Raw genomic sequence first — 20,588 nt, 5'->3', positions numbered from 1 at the left:
AAGCAAGTCATTAAAAAGTTAAATGATCATCGAAATTCCGTCTATTAGGTGTCCGTTTTACTTGCCATCCACCAGCAAATCTTCAATATGTTTAAAATATATCGTTCTGAGATTGAATGATAACGGACGATTGAAAGAATATAAGACATCTGTTTAGGTGATCTCGGTAGAAATTTCACATACGGTCCACCGAAATTACCGCTATCATATGTGTTTTGAATGTTTATCGTTAACATGTACGTTTAACAGCGAGTCGATAAAAATATGTTCTAAAATTTAAAACGTATATTTTAAATGGCGTAGGATTTTTCGATGTTTGATAATACAGTTGAAGCTAATAAAAATAAAATGAATATTTTCATTGGAAAAATTTTAGAGAATAATTTTGTTTAAGTCAGCATTATGGTATTAGTGAAGTACCTTTGAAAATCCTATATATTTGATTATATATTCACAGCGCGCTAGTACGACGATTTATACAGTGAAAACGTACCGAAAGTTTAGATTTTATTTAAGAAATATGTTATCATACATAAATAATTCATAATAATTAATAAAAATGAATTAAATTTAAATGATTATTTAATTTATATTTGATTTATAATTGATGGTTGCGTGGTAGTTTTGATAAGTGTTTTATATAATAGAAAAAAAGTAGTTTTCCGATTATTACATACGTTTGTCATATTATGTATTTCAGATTACTTTGTCGGAGGCTCCATACCAAATTTATCATAACAATATTTAATAATATTATGTCCGATCTATTTATCACATATAATTTCGTAGACAAATATTTTATTTGTTTTAAATGCATTATTTGTATGATTAAGTACATATTATTTGTAAATGAAAGAACAATTTGAATTTTCAAAATCCCTGATAAGTTAAAATTTCATTCTTAAAAAGTTATATTTTTCATCAATATTAACAATACTAATTTAGATTACTATAAAGCAAATGTATAATATTATTGTTTGATGTTTGATTACGATGCATCAACGTAAACCTATTATTTAAACTATCACTACCATACAATTTTCTCATTAGTATTATTGTAGGTGTTATCCTCTTAAATTCGATTTCGCACAGGTAACTGATAATGGCAGACATTTATATTTATTATTTTTTTTTATTATTCTTTAAGTTACTTAATAATATATTATTTTTATGATTGTAACTTTTATTTTTATTTTTTATTTTAATTCATAACTACTGTAGCAAAACATTTCGAATAATTATATATTATTTCATTTAACTAATATTATGTATCTACGCATTTTGAAATATTGTTAACCATGCCAATTTTAGTATTGAAACTCGAAGAAATTGAAATCCAGGTGTAATGTTCTCGTTAAACTCTCTTACAATACAAAATAGAAAAACGTACATCTATTCTAATAAAAACAGAGATTTTGTGTAAATATGTAAATTAGTGATATTTTACATAATATTTAACACGTGTAAACAATACCATTACGTGTATAAACAGGTTTCAGAACAATAAGTAAGTAGGCTGTTAACCTTACTTAAAGTTTAATATTTTTTCTATTAATTCCAGTGAAACGGAATATATTAAATAGAATTATTAAATATATCACTTATTACAATTGATTTTTATACTTTCCAAAATGTATCATATTGTAAAAATATGGATTCAAATTCTTATTACTTATACTACCTTCAATTAATAAATGCGAAAATTAAATGTTTTAAATGCTTGAAATAAATTATAAACTCCGAGTAATATCATAATGACAACATGTACGGTTATCCACCAAACAACGAGAACAACCGATTAAATAAATATTAATGAAATATATACATTTCATGTTTAATTACTGTTTAATCCTAATGTAATTGTATTAATAAATGTATTTTAAAAATATTGGATGATATACATTTAAAAACAAATTAAATAAGTTTTATTTATAAATTTTACAAAAAAAAACAATAATTTTAAGAAATTGTGAATAAACAACGATTTTTTGGCGAAAACAATTTATGATGCAAAAACATAAAAAAGTATAAAATATTGAAATAATACTTTAAAAAAAAAAATGTTAAATCAAGTAGCTAAAAAATTTTAAAATTTAGATAAATCAAACATTATATTATTATTATTATTATTATTATTTTAAGTCACAAGAACCAATAATAATGCGTAAAAATTGTAAAATTGCATATCATATTACTTTATAATATATTTACTTAAGGTTTATTATGTACATTGTACACTGCGCGTGGAGTTTGTTTTGTCAGTAAGTTCGTCAATGTATCATATTTAAATTTTAAATTATATTTGATTTGTTTCGATGTTATTAAAAACTGATGGTATATTATAGGCATTTAAAATCAATGGATACCGTCAGTACCTGGACGAAACAGTTTCCGGAGGTAAATACTAAACTGTAATAAAAATGCTATTTTACACACGCATTTCAAATGTGTATACCACGGCAATAGCCTTTTTTTTTGGCGGGAAATTCGCAGTGCTTTATTTTTACACTCGCCCGTATATACTGTACTATTTACGTCTATAAGCACCATAGTATTTGTTACAACGCATGGATATCAGTGTTTTTATTCGTATTATTGTTTTTTGTTCGTATTTGTTTTAACTTTTATTATTGCGATAAACCAACAGCTAATATTTGTATTCCATAAATTATTATCAATTACAATTTTCTAATTGCATATAAGTATATACATCATAATAATATAATATGGATTACATCATAATCACAGATTTTTATTTTATTTTTTTTAATAAAATATCTAAATACGTATGAGTGAAAATAGTGTACTTAATATGATTTTAATTACGATATAAGTAAACACACTCGTTGGTCGTGTTTACGAATAAATAAGATAATTACGTGTTGTTGTTCGTTAAATTATTGGTTTAAATACAATATTCCATGTTTATATACCTAAATAATATTACAGGTAAATATTAATATATTTTCGTATTAATGAAAACACTACGATACTATCGTGTTCTCTTGAAATATTGTATAAGCGATTTAAAACGATTGCGAGATGCCGAAAAAAAGTTTTTACGTGACACATTATAAGTTTCCCACCGAGTTACGAAAAAAAAAAAAAAAAAAAAACCCAAAAAATTTAACGAAAGAAAAAAAAAAAAAAAAAAAAAAACGAACAACGGTGAAGAAAAATCAAACCACTAGAGTAAGGACTATGATATTGAATCTTACCCCGTTCTGAGATACGTCGATCACTTCCAAATCCGGTCGTCGATCGATCATTTTAGATCGGCGAGGAGAAGACGATTACACGACGAGTAATTTGAAAACCGTTTCGACGGGCCGCGGCGGGAAACGAAAATCGAGAAATCGAAAACGAATCGAATTCAAACGGTCAACCCGCTGACCGCCGGCCAATCGAACTTTGTCTGCGCAACATCGTCGTCGTCGGCGGAGCGTACGGTGTACCCTTCACCCGCCCACACACACATGCACTCGCGATTTTCAAAATATTTATGTTTTTCGTCGTACCTTGCCAATGACGACGGCGACGGTGAATATGACGACAACGATATCAAATAATAATTATTGTAATAATAACGATGACGACGATAACTGATTAGGATAATAATAATAATAATAATAATAATGATGTATGCGGGATGTGTGAAAAAGTGACGACTAGGAGAAAAAATGAAGAATGAACGCGACGCGTGTACGAGCGAACAGTAAAACACCTCCGTCCGCGGAAGACGCACGTTAGCGTGTGCCGAGGGCAGCGGCATGTGATGGTTTTAACATGACTAGTTGTGTGCGTGTGCGTGTGCCCACCGACCGACCGACCGAGTGAGCGTGTGCGTGTGTGTGCGCGCGTGTATTTGCATGCGACCGCCCTCCTCCTACTCCTCCGCGGCGGCAACCTCCTCATCCCGCGACTCGCCGTTCACCGCCGCCGCCGCCGCCGCCTCCGACGACGCCGCATCGCTAACCCGCCCCCGCCGGTTCCTCGTCGCCCTTCACACGTCACGCCACCGCCGCCTCGCCACGCACGCCACTAACGCCGCCGCCGTCGTCGCGGCGACGGTCGACTCGGCGCTACGGCGACGTACTCGCGCGCGCTTCGAAGCGTCTTGAAGGGTCGGCTGACCCACCGCCGCGGCCGTCGGCTGTATTATTACCTATACATCTGATATGCCTGCGTGTGCACACGACGACCGCGACGGCGATAACGACACGGAAAAAAAACACACACACACACACACGACGATATGAACAGGCGAATAAGCGATAAAAGCGCATTCGGCCGGTCCGTCATCCGTCCGCCACCTGCACCACTGGTCGCGGCGATATCGTTATACCTCTCTCGCGCGAGATGGACGTCATCCCCGTCCCCGGGACGCGGCGTGTCCGCGACGGCGTGCGTCGGGCCGCGTGATCCGCGCCCGTCGGTGACCGCTGTGATTTCGCGCTCGGATCGCGAGCTGCACGCGCCCCACTGCCAATCGGACCGACCGTTTCGCTCAGCGCACCCGCCGCCTATGAAGATGTGCCGCGTCCGCGTGTCCGGCGATCTTCAAACGAGAGCACGGCTGCGTAACCGCCGCCGCGCGACCATCGCCCGCACCTATAGTACGCAATACTGTCGTGCCGCGTTGTCGCTAGCCGATCGTCATGTGCCTGCAAAAAATGTTCACCGTTTCGGACGTTTTCTGTCGTGTCGTGTGCCCTTTTATCGTGTCCTGGTTGGTCCGCGTTGTGACCATATGGTATAATATCGCACACTTAAACCGCAACTCACGAAATACCGGGAAATGTCCACGGGTGGAACTTTTGCACCGACGCGCGACCCGACTGTGAACTCATGGTCTTTGATTTAAAAACATGTATTTACAATAATAGAGACGACACCAGAAGTGTTAATAGTTTTCATCTGGGATAAGTCACCCGTTGCTACAGACTAGTTAAAAACATAGATCTAAAATAATAGTTAATAACCAGGTTCGCATGTATGCCTATTCTACAACTACTTGTATAACTAAGAGCCTAATAATTATCTACATTATGTAGGTACGTCATAATTTACGATCGTTATTTATTAAATATGAAATTGGCAATTTCAATTTTTTATATAAAATTTTGGAGAAGATCTACATTAACACGTGTCACGTAAAAAATTTCTTTCGTTCTATATCTAAAAATACATAATAATAGTATGTAGTTTTATTCTTTGTTAACCATAAATATATTTAAAAATCTGTAAGTCTTAAGTTGTACAATAGCAATAGTGATAATATATGTTGAATAGGTGGTTAGTGGTTATTTTGACTTGTGTGAAGAATCCATTCATTGATGGAACATCATGGAATGTGCATGTTATTTGGTCAATTAAAAGATCCCAGACTCAGTACGAGAAGGGAGTTTGATGTAGTATTATTACATACAATTTTTGTTAGATAAACGATTTGAAAGAAGACTATTAGTGAGTGAGATAAAAGAGGACTTATCATTAATTTAAATCCTTACCTGTGTAGTTAACATAAAAAAAACATAATACTTATAGTATTGTCAAGTCAATTAAACGATTTTAATCCATAAACTGTTATTCATAAGATTATTTTAGCATGATGATTAAAAATAGTTAAAAATAATATTATTATTAACACGAACACTGCATTGATCGATGAACGTTCACCGTCTTATAATTTGATCGTTGCAAAAATTAATAAACAAGAAAATAAAATTGGTATGTGAAGAAAATAAGAAATATTAGGTATATTTGTTGATTTCAACGACATAAAACTTAAGTCTTTATAAATAAATCATAGTTATCATTGTAAAAAATAGAACTATTTAGGAACATGATATTTTTCAAACACAGCAATTAACTAAAGTAATAAATTATTTTTGTTGAGAACATTCTGTTTATAACATACTATATGGTGTCGAAACTGTACGCATGGTAATTAACCCATCTAATCGATTCAAACACTCATAGGCTCGACTTTAGAGGGAAATAATTATATAATATATTATATTTATATGTTTCATAATATTCAACAAACAATTAACATGATAAAAATTAATAATTTTAAATAAAATACAAAATGTAAAATGAATATGATAATAATCACTAAGTGGGTTGAATATGATTCAGTCTTTGTAGTTGGTAACTTTCCCCAGTTGAAGATTTGAGTGTTGAGGGGTAAGCATGATAGGTAGCTGTATCCTTTATAACTTGACATTAAACATTTTATCTTTATAAACAAAAGAATATTAGTTGGATCGTATTTTTAATATATTTATATTATTATTTTTGATATGATAATGTAGTTAACAATATTAATGATATACATATTATTTTAATAATACACGTTGAGCTATTAATATACACTATATATTAGTTAAAATTACTACTTTTTTAAAATATTCGTATTTGTTTAATATTTTATTATTTAATAAACACAAAAACAATTTATTAATTTCAACTAAACAATATATTTGACTAATACTGAATTTTTGTTTTATTTAATTTTTTTTCGTACATTTTTGAAGTTCTATTAAAGACTAGACGGATTAAATCAACTTTCTTAAGTTATTTTCTACTGAATATATTATGAATAAACATTTATATATAATATATACATATTTAATATTTATACATCATTATCTATACAGCTGATTAATATTTAGTTTATTATTATTTTTTCAATTATATTTTGTACATTATAGATTATTTGAAAACACCAAGATGTTTAATTTTTTTTTTAGTATACTCGTATAATATAATATAAATATAATAAATTTTAAAATCCATGATAAATGATTTACTATAAAATGTACATCAGATCATCTGTTTTGACTTTTCCAGTATATTCAGTTGATAATTGATACAGCGTAGATATAACTACTAGTTATAATATAACTATAACAATAAAATGTCACTTATTATGCGTATAATAAATAATAATACACTAAACTATTAATTCAGACTACATATTTTCAGGTATTTTATTTATTACGTTAGACATATAATTTGAGATTAATGTGTAATTTTTGGGAATGTAGCTTGAAGATAATTCATGGGAAAGTTTGAAGATTGCCGGCAAAATCAAAAAATTTATAAGACATATATAGAATTTATTATGTTAACTATTAGCATACTACAATTAGATATTCAAATTTTTAGATCAAATGTAATGCAAAGTTAAATTATTTTAAGTGGAAAAAAAATTTAATAGAAACGTTTTTTTAATCAATCTAAAATTAATAAAAAAATAAAAAAAATAAAGCAAACATTAATTTTTTTTTTGTATAATGTTTGCATTGTGCGTTTATGTCCGGTGAATTTTCATTGGAATTTTATATTGTACAATTATTTATGATAAAAAATAATAAAAATTATTTAATTACGTTAAATCAACTTTAATTTACTATACATAGAAAAGTAATAAGTTCACCTTATACTTCAAAACTCTATTGCATAAATATTTAATTACCTACCTGTTTAAAATATCTAATTTTTTCTTTTACTTTTAAAATTATTATTTACGTGAAATTTAAATTAGATTGATTATTTAAAATCAAAATTTTTTAACTGGTATTATTTTACTTTCTTTTTGTTAAACTTTGGTAATTTTAGGTAATTTTTTTGTGGGTATACAATGGTTCATAACGCTTAAAACTACCTATTTTAAATTTTGTTTTAGCTCTTAATTATATTAAAATATACAGCATTACTATTAAATGCAATCATAGAATAGTAGAAAATGTATAGTGAATGTAATTATATAAGTATAAAATATTTATATTGAATTGAACAATAATTTGTAGTTATTTAATAAACTGTATACACTAATATCCATGTGGCACTTGTCACAAAAACAATACCTACAATATAATATTAGTTATTCTGTATTCAGTGAGTAAAAATATATACAGCAATGTGGTTTATCCCTATAATAAAAACCAAATACATAACACCTAAAGTCTAATGTGCCTATGCTATTTGTACAATATTTCTTGATTATAGTTTTAAACAACAGGTTGGAGATTAATGACAGTTAAATGATTGGAACAATACAAATTTACTTCATTTACTTGAATATCGTAAGTACTCTTTTATAATTAAATATTTATTTTTTATATTTTTTTATTTTAATTTAAAACCATAAGGTGACTATTATTATGAAAAAAAAGACATAAACAATGTGGGTTTTAAGTTTTGTATTCCCGAGATAGCTTCTATTCCCGTAACCCTCTGGGAACATATAGCAGTACTAGGTCTATCCGTAACATAATACGACGATAATAAGAGTAGGTCGAAATTTAATCTCATACCCATAGACACTTATTATTTCTCCATACCTAGCATTTAATAATTGTTATTTGTTTGAAAATAATATAAAGTACACAGTATTATAATTTATATGGTAGAGGTACTAACTACTAATATAGGTATGTATTATGGTATAGTGTACTTATGTATATCTACCTACTTGTACATTAAAATCATTAAATTTCGACGAATCAAATATTAGAAATGCAGCTATATTATTTTAAGATTATATGCGTAGCAGTAGGTATATTGTATATTTTTAGTTATAAACATATGACTATATGAGCTATATGAGCTATATGAGCTATATGTGTACACGGATACATAGTGCATATTATGAACATATAATAAAAATATTGCAGAGTATAAGATTTATGCGTTGGTGTAATCATACCTTTTTCATATACATTATCCAATTACCCAACGCATTTTAAAATGAAACGAGAACGCAAATAGAAATGTTCTAATATACTTATTATCTACTTTTGAACAATTGAGTACTGACCTCAAGCATATTAATATTTGTGTACACTTGATTTTTTTTTGTTATTTTTTATTAGTATTATTAATAACATAATAATATCTCTGGTGCATATAATTTGTAAATTCGTCCGGTTTTTAATTATACACACAGCGAGATCAGAAGGCTATAATACGTACACGCGTTCATTTACTAGATCACCATCAATCATCATACGACATAGCTAGTCGTTCCGAAATACCCGTGGCGCAAGCACAATACAAAATCATATTTTTATCCCACCACAAATGAACGCAAGGTTTTGAGGTTTTGTGTTGTGTGAAATAATATTATTATACATTTATGTGGGCGCACAGTCGACGAGTCGCGAAAGTACACTTTTACGCGCAGAGTTTTTAGTATTCTTAATAACGCTAAATATCAATACTCTCCCCCTACGCGACCACATTTTCCCCACACTAACCCTCTTGTCCATCGAACCCACCACTCACGGGGTTCTCTCGCGAAACGTGATTATAACGATTTCTTAAAATCGGGCTGGGTGTGTGGGGGTGCGTGTAGCCTTTAAAAAGATGATAATATTGATCTTTTTTTTACATTAAAAAAAAAAAAAGTAAAAGTAAAACTAACGGGGGTGAAGTGTTATGATGACTAGAGGGGTGTGTGAGAGGGTAGCGCGGTCGGGCAAATTATAAGTCGACGAGGGTGTATAATATGTGTGTGTGTGTTTATATGTGTGCGTGCGTTCGCTAGCGTGCGCGTGTGTGTGTGTGTGCATTGTCTTTCTACTTCCCCCGACCAGCACCGCACATTCTATTTTCCGCGCTGCACAGGTCCGAACTCTGTTTCCTCTTCCCCTTTTTTTCCACCCCGCCATTTCTTATTATATTCTTCTCATTTGTTACCGAACCCCCTTTCTTATTTAGCCCTAAAAAAACTCACTGTGCAGTTCGTGTGTTAAAGCCTCGTTGCCGCACTCTGCCTCTCCACAGCAACGCGACGGTATATTTTATAATAACGCACATTCGTAATACGAAAAAAAAATATGAAAATAACCAATAATAATGATAATGATAATAACAGACGAGAGTCAGATGCAATTTCCATACCGTTGGCAAATAATACATCGCGTAAGTCTGCAATACTGCTGATATACAAATTTAATTCCATAATCATATATAGTATTGCATATTGATAACAGTGATATGCGCGGTTTGACAAATTTATATTAATAAATACTTGCACGTTGTATATACCTTCAGTATCGAAAAAAATAAATAAAATGCAATTGAACGAAAGACTGCTAAAACACAAGTTATTTTATGAAGTACTTAATCGTATTTTTAAAAATTGTTTAACATCACCATTTATAAATAATATAATATCATAGTTGTGAATTATGTATTTAATTTTCATATTTTAACATAAATTTTAACAAAAACATTTTAACTACGTATTTTTATTAAACTGATTTTTTCAAATGTCCTTATAATTTGTTTAAATTAGCTAATGATATATTTATTTGAAATAACATTAATAATAATTAAATAAGTTTATATTTATAAAATGCAAATAACTAAGTAACTAACAAAACAATAAATTATTAAATTAAGGCAATTTGTTACTTCATTGAATATATTAATTAATTGTAAATTTGTAAAATAGTACCTATTTAAGTAGTTTGATTATTAAAAAAATATGAATACAATTATTCAACAAAAAAAAAAGAAATAAGTTATACTACAATCATTTAAACGTTTTCTGGATAATAAATAGTTTTTTACTATTTAATAATGCGAAAGTAATATGTTACGAATAGTATACATATTATATCAGATGATTAACTAGCTGTGTAATGTACGCATTTTTTAAACAAAAACAAATAAAATCAATTTGTAATTTTGACAAATGTTATTATTATATTCTAATTGACAAATATTAATTTAAATGTTTTTATTTTTATTAATTATATAAATTATTGATTAATGAAGTTGTCAAAAAGTAATATACGTGTATTTAGTGGTGAGAAAAAAAAATGCCATCAATCGTACAATCGCATTTGTGTACCGTTATTGGCATTATAAGTATGCACGCATATAACTGTTTTAGTCCACGAATTTACAAGTGATTGGATGTAATTATTTGAGCGTCTTGGCTTCAACTAAATTACTATGGTAGATTACTCGTCGATGTATACCCTACATGTATACTCATTTTCGTAAATTCGCGTATGCCACGGTCCACCCGGTACATTCAACCCTATTCGGAACTTCCGGATATTTATCAGGCAAACTCTGCCCATCAGCAGTTTGCCAAACATTCGCATTTACATCTGACGCATTTCCGTAATTGATCCATTTACGTTACGGGTCGCCAGTGGACCAATTACGCGCTGCTTGTTATGTGCTGGGGTGTCAATGTACTTTGCACTTTCATACAAACACTATGTGTACAATAAGTAAAAACTAAAAAACTAGTGAATATGACCGCGAGTCGTAGTGATCTATGTAGAATAGATTTGGGGAGAAAACATTTTTCCTTGAATGGACCTTGGTGGCCCACTGACCCGGATAAAAAGGGCAAAAAAAAAAAGGATGTATTTAGTTCCAAACAGGGTCTTACGACCCCATCAGCTTGTTAAGTGGTCATTCACGTTTTTGCAAGGGGATGGATTCTTTTCCCCTACAATATATATATATATAATATACACCGCAAAGTCCATGGTGCAACCACTGACACTGCTTCCACTGAAACCCTACCGCACCAACACAATATACTCATAGTGTCGAACAGTGACTGAACCGATACGCATTTATGGATTATTATTATTATCGTCATTATTATATGTAATAACTTTTTTAGATCTTTATATAATACATAAATAAACCGAAAAATTCCATGTTTCCATGTTCTTATATTATTCTAATATTGTGTAGGTATATTATTTTTTCGAGGGTGAAAATACAGAGCGGTAAACATCACGCTTCCTACAGAGTTACATGCCATTTTAATATCGGTGTGTCATGATATAATATCAGATATATAACTATGGTATATATATATATATAATATTATTTCATATATGTTGAAACGAGTCAAAAGACAAACAAGGAGTTAATAAACGCGCGTGGGCACAAATCTTCGTGTCCTGCTTCTGTAGACTTGTATATATTTATACCTATACGAGTACTTGTTCGTATATATTTTATTATACTCGGTAGAAAGTTAAAGGTTTTTTTTCTTAAAAAATCAAGTGATGTACGTTTTAAAAATGTGTCTACATATCTGTATCATTATTATTATAAATTATTAAATATGGTACGATGTCTAATGTGTGTTATAGTACTTCAAACATTATGTATTATATTATACTATTGAACTTGAAGTTAGTACCATTAACGATAATAATGCCATAGGTACTTCATGTATATATGTACGGATATTTTTTCCTTACTATTTATTTATAAAAGTTGTATATTATTATTTACTGAAATAAATAATATTCATTTTGTGGTTAATTTAAGTCATTAAATATTATTTTTATTTCCAATTTAATAAAAAATAATAATATCATAGTCAAAACAAAATAACCTCGGATCGTTCAAAATTGATTATAATAAAATCAATAAAATAATATATTTGTGAATATTATTATGAGTGGAATTATATAATATAATTTCAATATATTGCTACAGAAAGAATTATTAATTAAACTAAATATTAAATTTTTAGATAGCACTTAAGTAATATAAAGTTACCACATTAACCAACCAGTAGGTACAATAAAAATCATAATTTAGTTCTTTCTCTCATGTATTATGACATAGTGACATACTAATTATATGTCTTTTTACGAAATCTATGCAGAGTTTACTATTATGTTGTATAAGATTTCAGAAAACATATTATTGTATATATACCAACATATATTTTTACAACTTAACAACCATAAAATAAATAATAGAATAACTATAAATTATAAATGTACTCAATTATAATCAAGTTGGTAAAAAAATATGGTTAAGTATGAAGAAATCACTGTTATATAAATAATTTCGGAATTTGCTAAATTCTATAGTTTTTTTTTTTTTTTTTTATATGCTATTAGTATCTTGACATTCATTTCGTATAACTCCAAAACAAAATTAATGATCTGAAAAAATTCAAACTACTGTATGAAAAATATATAGTTAAGTATCTAATCAATGAATTTAAACTTAAATATAAGTAATTGCCATAATTTTGACAATAGTTTTAGTATATTAAATTTATCCAAAATGGCGTTAGTAAAAAAGTTAAATATAGCGCTGAACATCACTTAATAAATACAATGTCGATAAAACAATTTGTTACAATTAATTTAGATTATTATCATATTATTGAAAAAAAATCAACAACACCAGTAGACTGTTAGGACCAACTACATATTGTATTATAATACAATACATATGTTCGTACTTTACATTCAAATTCAGAGTTATAAGTATTTACGAAATAGTAGTACAGTAATCATTTGGACTGCTTTGTATACATCACGAGATTCAGTCGAATTGAGGTCGTCATAAAAGTGTTTTGTTTAATAATAATTATTATGAATCCCGTTCTATTTCTTTTTATGTTAATACTTTTTCCATTTAATTTTTAACCTATCATTAACTAGAATTTCGTTATATACACAACAATATCATTTATAGGCCGTGGTTGAACGAGCTTGTGTGATTTTTGCCATTTGGTCATGAGTCATAACATATCATTGCACTTAATATAAAAACGTGTTGAGGGCGGCGGTCATTACCAGCTGACGAAGAAAAGAAACAACAATATTGTATATGACATGCGGTACACGGCGGATAGAGGTAAAAAAAAAAAAGAGACGTTAATGTTTTGACTAGTAGACCTCACTGTTTATGTTTTTTTCCTGTCACGCCGGCACATATTATAATCCTGTTTATGTGTAATAGGTAATAGGTAATTCTATGCGAAGGATGAAAAAGAGAGAAAAAAACGATTTTTTTTATTTTGATTATATAAAATTACATATCTACATAGACAAAAGCGATGACAAATCACTTCAAGAATTAACTTTTCGCTTATAATTTATGATGTTCACATCACTTACATAATATCATATATATATTTATGTGACTAAATAGGCTTAGGTCTGACCAATAAATGTCACAAACGAGTGAGTAGAAGGTCCATTTTTTTTTTCAAGGAAAAACGTTCATAATATTCTAATGTTGGTGTAATGTTCGTAAAATATACATTTGTTTGGTAGTTAGTAGTTGTTTTTTTTCGAAGATCAGAAAATCACATTTATGTTGAAATACACTAGTGTCGAGTTCCATAAACCTATGTGTAATTTAGACGATAATGTTACCGCGAGATTAACTACAGTAACACTATGATAAGCCATTCCGTTAGCATTTTTCTGTTTGTATTGCTTTTATATAATTTACACTGACACTCACCTCGTACGTTAGATGATCTCGCGAACCGGACAATCATTGATACCAATAACCGTCAAACAAAATGGTAATCGGTATAAGTACAATAATATTATTACATGGATAATAAAAAAAAAAAAAAAACTGAAAGAACAGAGAAATTGAAATAGGTACTATAATAAATATATATTATATCTATAATGTATAGCAATATATTTTGAGCAATGATGCGACGTATTTACGATTTTAAAAATAACGGTACATTTATTCTACCCCTTTTTATCTTCAAAAAGAAAATAATAATAAATGTTAGTAAAATAAAATTAAAAACTAAAAAATTCTCGCTAATAGAATACATTCTCGACTAATTCAGATCTATAAACATATTAAAATTAGTGTAGTTCATTGAAAACGCACGCCGATTATTATGTGATAGACGTAGCATCTATAGCATGTCTCAAAACAGGGAGTTATGTATCGATATTTTTTTTCTATCACTCCTGTAATTTAAGAAATAATTATTAAATCATTTTGCGTTTATAATGTTTATATGTAATACGTGCATACATAAATATTTAAAATATTGGAGTTCATTGAAAATATTTTAGAAGATTTTTCAATCTGTTTTACATCGCAACATAATTTTCTTGTCATAAATCCGTGCGACTAGTGTTTAATTTTTAGGTAGGTACCAACAAGAAAAATTATTTTCATCTGACTCAACGATTTTATATGTAACGAGTTATTTGTTAAAACGATTATATTTATGAGCCCTTGAATTTTAGTTCTCCACTACTTAGAGATGAGAAAAAACTTGAACATAAATATATGATAAAAATGTGCTATTCGTGTTATAACTTTTAATATGTACGATAATACTTATTACCAACTAACAGCCATTGATGTAAACATGTCACATGTAAAATCTAATTTATGTAAATATTTCTAAAATTCTATTTTTCAGAGTATTAATATTAATGATAATTTACAATATTACAACGATAAGATAAATTATGGTGTAATATGTAACATATAGTAGGGCGGCGATTAATAAACGTTTACTAACACACGGTTATAAGGTTCAGCTGCAGCGGGATAGATTAATAAGTCGACAACATTGAAAAAAATAATAATATACTCGTAAATTGTTCAGCAAACAAATGTCGTGTACTTCGGTCATCGAAGGTAATCACGGTAGTGTGGTACCTACATGTGCATATAGCGTCTCTGCGTATACCGGCACTTTTAACACATCATAATATACTCGTCGGAAGTGTACACGGTGTTCACGTCAGGTCTCTTTTCGACCCTGGAAACATTGTCACGCTCAGGTAGATCGAAGACTAATGATGGCACACACACACACACACACACACACTGACACCAGCACGATCACACGCACACGTCCACACACACATAGAAACAAAACGCAGATAGGAAAAATAAAAAAAGGCGTCTTTATGATATATCCTATCGCACGGAAAAAATCGTGGTCTAATGACGACGTCTTGGAGGTAATTTGCATCCGGTGGGTAAGATACTTAATGTTTTCCCGTCTTTTTCGTTTTTTTTCGTCCAACCCACCGCGACCGTGCCGACCATAGAGTACACATTAATCATTTAAACACCAGGAGCATGATAATTCGGTAATTGACTTCGTATGAGAGATGTCCGTCTCCCGAGGCGGTGTCTTTTTTTTACCACGGTATTCGTGGTTTTATTCGATTTTTCAACGATGACAGGTCGACACGAATAAAGATGGGAATAATGAAAAAAAAAATAAGTGAAAACATATTAAAAATAATAACTTGACGTGGGAGGTAAAATGCGAATCAAATATCCAGGAGGCGAATCATTTGGCTGGCAAACTCAACGCTCAATTATGTCGGTATCTTATGATATTATGTACGGTAGACAATACGAGTATTATAGTTTATTATGCGCGATACTTTATGGCTCTTCATCGGTCCCGACTGTTATTCTGAGGCCCAGTATATTATGTCGAAAAATACTGCGATGAATTTTGTTTTGTTTTTCATGTTCGTCACGTAATCTCAATAGATTTTAAATAACAGTCCAATTTATTAAAATACCTTGTACTTTAATATAATAATTAATAATTCGATATTAATAATTATTTTTAAACTTGTTTTTAATCTTAAAATAAATTTATAAAAAAAATTATTATACGTCAATATAGATTATTGTTATTATTTTTTAATATCCATAGGTGCTGATAACCTTATAATTTAAATGTAAAATAAAAAGTGAACAAAATTAATATACTAGCAATGGTTTTCATAGAATTTCTATTGTATTTATATAATATAATCGTAAAATAAGTATTTAAACCAGTAATCACTGCATAATTTAAAAAAAAAAATGTATGATGGGAAGAAATTTCAATTAATTTTTCACTTTAGTTTTTAGTGCGTCTAAGCATTACTATTATTCTAATGCCAATATTTTATACGAATAAAAATCCCACCCTCCTATGAGCAATGACTTACATGAGTTTTCGTAAAAGGTAGTGAAAAAAAGGATAAACGTACATGTTTAAAATAATATCATGTTGATAAACTGTCAAAAACTATATAAATATAATCTTTTTATATCAATTGTAGAATTATATCGAAATAATTCAATTGTGATATTATTTTTAATTATATTTTTATGGATTTTAGTTTTAATTCATCAAAATTGAGAAATATTCCTTTTTAAATAACTCATTTTTCTTTGTCATAGGATACCAATAATCCAAGTGTAAAATATAGTTGAGGACATGAGGCGGTGAAGTCATATAGATAAAATTATCAAATTAAATTATGTAATATTTTCACAGGTAAATAAGTAAAACAAACAGTAGTTTTCGTATTTGATATGGACGTGTTAAGATATTTTAAAAAGAAAGTCTACTAAGTAAAAACGAAACAATCATCTATGGGCTAGTGATTATCATAGTAAAAAGAATATGGTAAATATCATTTGTTGAACATTAGGTATATAGCCTCCGGAGAAAGTCTGAAAACGGAGCATGCTTCCTGTATAAATTTGAAAAATTCATCGAACATTAATATTTAGTTACAGATCATTATTGGATTATATCAGAAATCGTAGTATCGAATACAATAAAATTCATCGCTAAGGCTAAACAATTAATCAAACTGTATTTTGAATTCTATAAACATTTATAAATTAAACATGCTATACAACGATATAATGATATAATGTGCTTAGTTATATAAAATAAGGTCTTAAATTTATTAAGGGATAATGTAGTTATCTATTTATACAATTATGACAAACAGAACAATAATTAATTGATTTAATATTTAAACCGTTATGTATTATTAAAAATAAGATTTATGTTCATAATAACTAATGTATATACGTAAATATATTAATTACAAGAAATTCATGTAGTATTATTTATTAAAATTCTATTGAAAATAAATTTAAAACTAAAATAAAAACTAAATATTTATTAAATAATATTTACTAAATTAGAATATATTCAAATTGTAAAAATTTAAATGCGAAAAATATATTTAAATTAATTTGGATCTACACAAATTATTACAAGTAATAAAAATTATTTTATTGTTTTTAGTATATTTCAAAATGATATAAGAAAAAGAATTTAGGCTCTTTCTATAATTTTAAGAAATAAAAAAAATACTACGCAACAATGTTTTATTAAAAAAATAAACTTATTATCTTCTATAGTGAAAACCGAGTGTTTTCCGTGTAACAAGATATGCCTTTATACTCCAATTTACTTGCACACGAAATCTTACGCCCGAGAGAGGTATAGGCACTTGTAAACTAACAAAAAAAAAAAAAAATGAGCACTCCATCAACCGTAAGGTGAATCTGTAAATTTGTCAAATCCTCCCATTGGATAACGGTATATATATTATACTATGATAGTCCCCATACGCATTTCAAACGCTCTACTAGTAACAATTAACTGGGCTATTGTTACACTAATGACACTAAGGTTATCTACCCTGACTGTAACACTGCACGAAATACGTTTGGACCGAACTTTATCACTATTATCATCATAGTCTGTTTTCTTAGCTACTGTCCGAGAAACGTCGGCTACCGCCCGCGTATGTCCCTCCTGTTGTCTTTAGTTCCCCGAGCTTTTGCGAGTAATTAATTAAAGGGGTAGTGTGACATGGTGGTGCAATGGCGGGTATGAGAGACGCTGAGGAGAAGACTAAAAGGGACACACGGGCCTACCGACCACATGAAACCGTCCTTGCTCGTACTTAATCGATATTCATACACATACTCGCACACGTTCACATACATATATATATAGTTTATACATTACATATAATGTATATGAATATAAATGTATATATATATATATATATATATATATATACATACTCATGTAAGTGTATGTGCACACGCATGCAAAAGGGAGACGTGCGTGTTTGTGTGTGTTGGCTTGTGGCCGACATTTATTCTTAAGTCTGTGTGTATGTCCGGCAACGACGTAAGGTGGGGTCGGTCGAAGAGTTGGCGGACGGTGGAGAGAGGAGCTTGTTCGTACTAACATTGGGTTCGGGGTTGAGGTGTGGATGATGCGGTGGACGTGTTCAAGAGGAAGTGTATGGTGGGGTGTGTCATGGTAAGGGTAGGGGGTGAGTAGGTGGTAGGGTACTAATGTCTTATGTGTGTGACGCAGAAACCCCTAAACTTGCTCACGCGATTGTGAACGTATACGTATATCCTTTATAATGTGTTCGTGTGTAATAACGAAATTTAACTTTGGGCCCAACTAATCTACATGAGGGAAACGGACCGGGGATGGCCGGGGATCGATAATGTTTCTCTGAAAACACACATGCACGTTTTGTTCGACATGCCAACCCATGGCCGGATATGCGTCGTGGAGGGTATTTTTTTCGTTTTGTTTCACACGAAACAATAACGCACGAAAACCATACAGTTATCAAACGCCGCATGTATAGCGTACATGGACGATATAACCAACTACCACACTATGTGTATATAGATTAATATAAGTACGCTGCAGTATCAAACGATCGGTTTCGTTGTTCACTACCTACCTATACAGTATACATATTATATAATATGCTTATATCTGAAGGTTTACAAAGGCAGTTTACACACACACATACATCATGATATGATATAATATATGAATATAATATAAATAACAGACAGCGCGCAAACATATAATATTAGGTTTAAAGGAAAATTCCCCGAACACGAATTCAAATTTTATTCGATCGCTAATTTATACATCACAGGCACCCTTTCTTGGACTCAGTATCATATTAGTGCAGTGTATGATCTGCGTGATATCATATCGTTTCATTTAATATCATATATGTGTACACATAGGCTCTTGATATAGTCACAAACATAATATTGGTATGGTACGTCGTATCATAATTATTACGAACGATACACGGATTGCACAAAATGTACTACCTATATTATGTTGTGTATGAAAGTGCACTGAACAGCACAACGTAATACCGTTAGCATACAAATAATTAGGCGTCGATGAAATTATTGAGCGTTCTGTGTTGACCTCATACAATAATATTAATATCCTAACTACAACACGATAATATGTATTATTAAACACAATATTAAATAAAAATACTATGTAAGTACATTGTTAAAATATAAAAGTTATTATATAAATATATATTAGTAAATAGATAAGCCAATCAACTCATTTGATTGTTTCTTCGGTCCGCTGACATCAGTTTTAAAGATTATGACGACAGAGAGAGGATGTATCGGATTTTGTTCGTGATCTGTGATACCTCACCCGCGTTTTTTATGTCGGATAATAACGTATGAACAAACGACAGGCCATTCGGTCCGTGCTCGGCGTATACATGCGAATATGATGACAATGGCATGACTGCGTGAGTTCTATGCTGCGGAGGAGACCAACAGACAACGGATTTCGGATGTCCCCTAATTGTGCGGTTTGCAGATGGTACAAAAACGTATAATTGGGATTCCCGTTAATTATTATCAACCGACGTAGTATAGGCCAAATGTGTTAACAATGGCGCATGCTCTCACTTAGCTGCACAGTGCACAGCGGAAAAGAGGATGTGACGGTTATTTCTGAATCAGAGGCTTGGTGGAAGTATGGACATTTACTAGATGTCGTTTATATTGTTGTTATTATTATTGTTATTCCTGTACGCGTATATTATTCTTTGCCACGGAATGGATTTATCAAAACGGGCAATTATTATAATATATAATACCTATATATAACAATATGTATGTAAGTATATTGTAGAATATATGCGTGTTTCCGACTTGAA

The 20,588-nt window shown here is 30.4% G+C and overlaps 1 protein-coding gene across 3 annotated transcripts in view; it reads right to left on the bottom strand.

Moving 5' to 3' along the window:
• The window catches only part of LOC112593654 (protein jim lovell), a 60,061-nt gene that overhangs the window by 22,258 nt on the left and 17,215 nt on the right, over window positions 1–20,588 (bottom strand). For 2 of the 3 annotated variants that reach the window (XM_025338155.1, XM_025338157.1), the window contains exon 1: window positions 3,219–3,816. The exons of the other annotated variant lie outside the window; for it this stretch is intronic. In XM_025338155.1, coding sequence (XP_025193940.1) covers window positions 3,219–3,269 — 51 coding nt within the window. In that variant the 5' untranslated portion in view covers window positions 3,270–3,816. Of the gene's footprint in view, window positions 1–3,218; window positions 3,817–20,588 lie in introns of those variants that run through there. 3 annotated transcript variants of the gene reach the window in all.

This window comes from Melanaphis sacchari, unplaced genomic scaffold (assembly GCF_002803265.2).
Source record: "Melanaphis sacchari strain LSU unplaced genomic scaffold, SCAv2.0 Contig20_pilon_pilon, whole genome shotgun sequence".
NCBI lineage: Eukaryota > Metazoa > Arthropoda > Insecta > Hemiptera > Aphididae > Melanaphis > Melanaphis sacchari.
The sequence above is the reverse complement of the archived record's forward strand: the minus strand, read 5'-3'. Positions and strand labels throughout refer to the sequence as shown.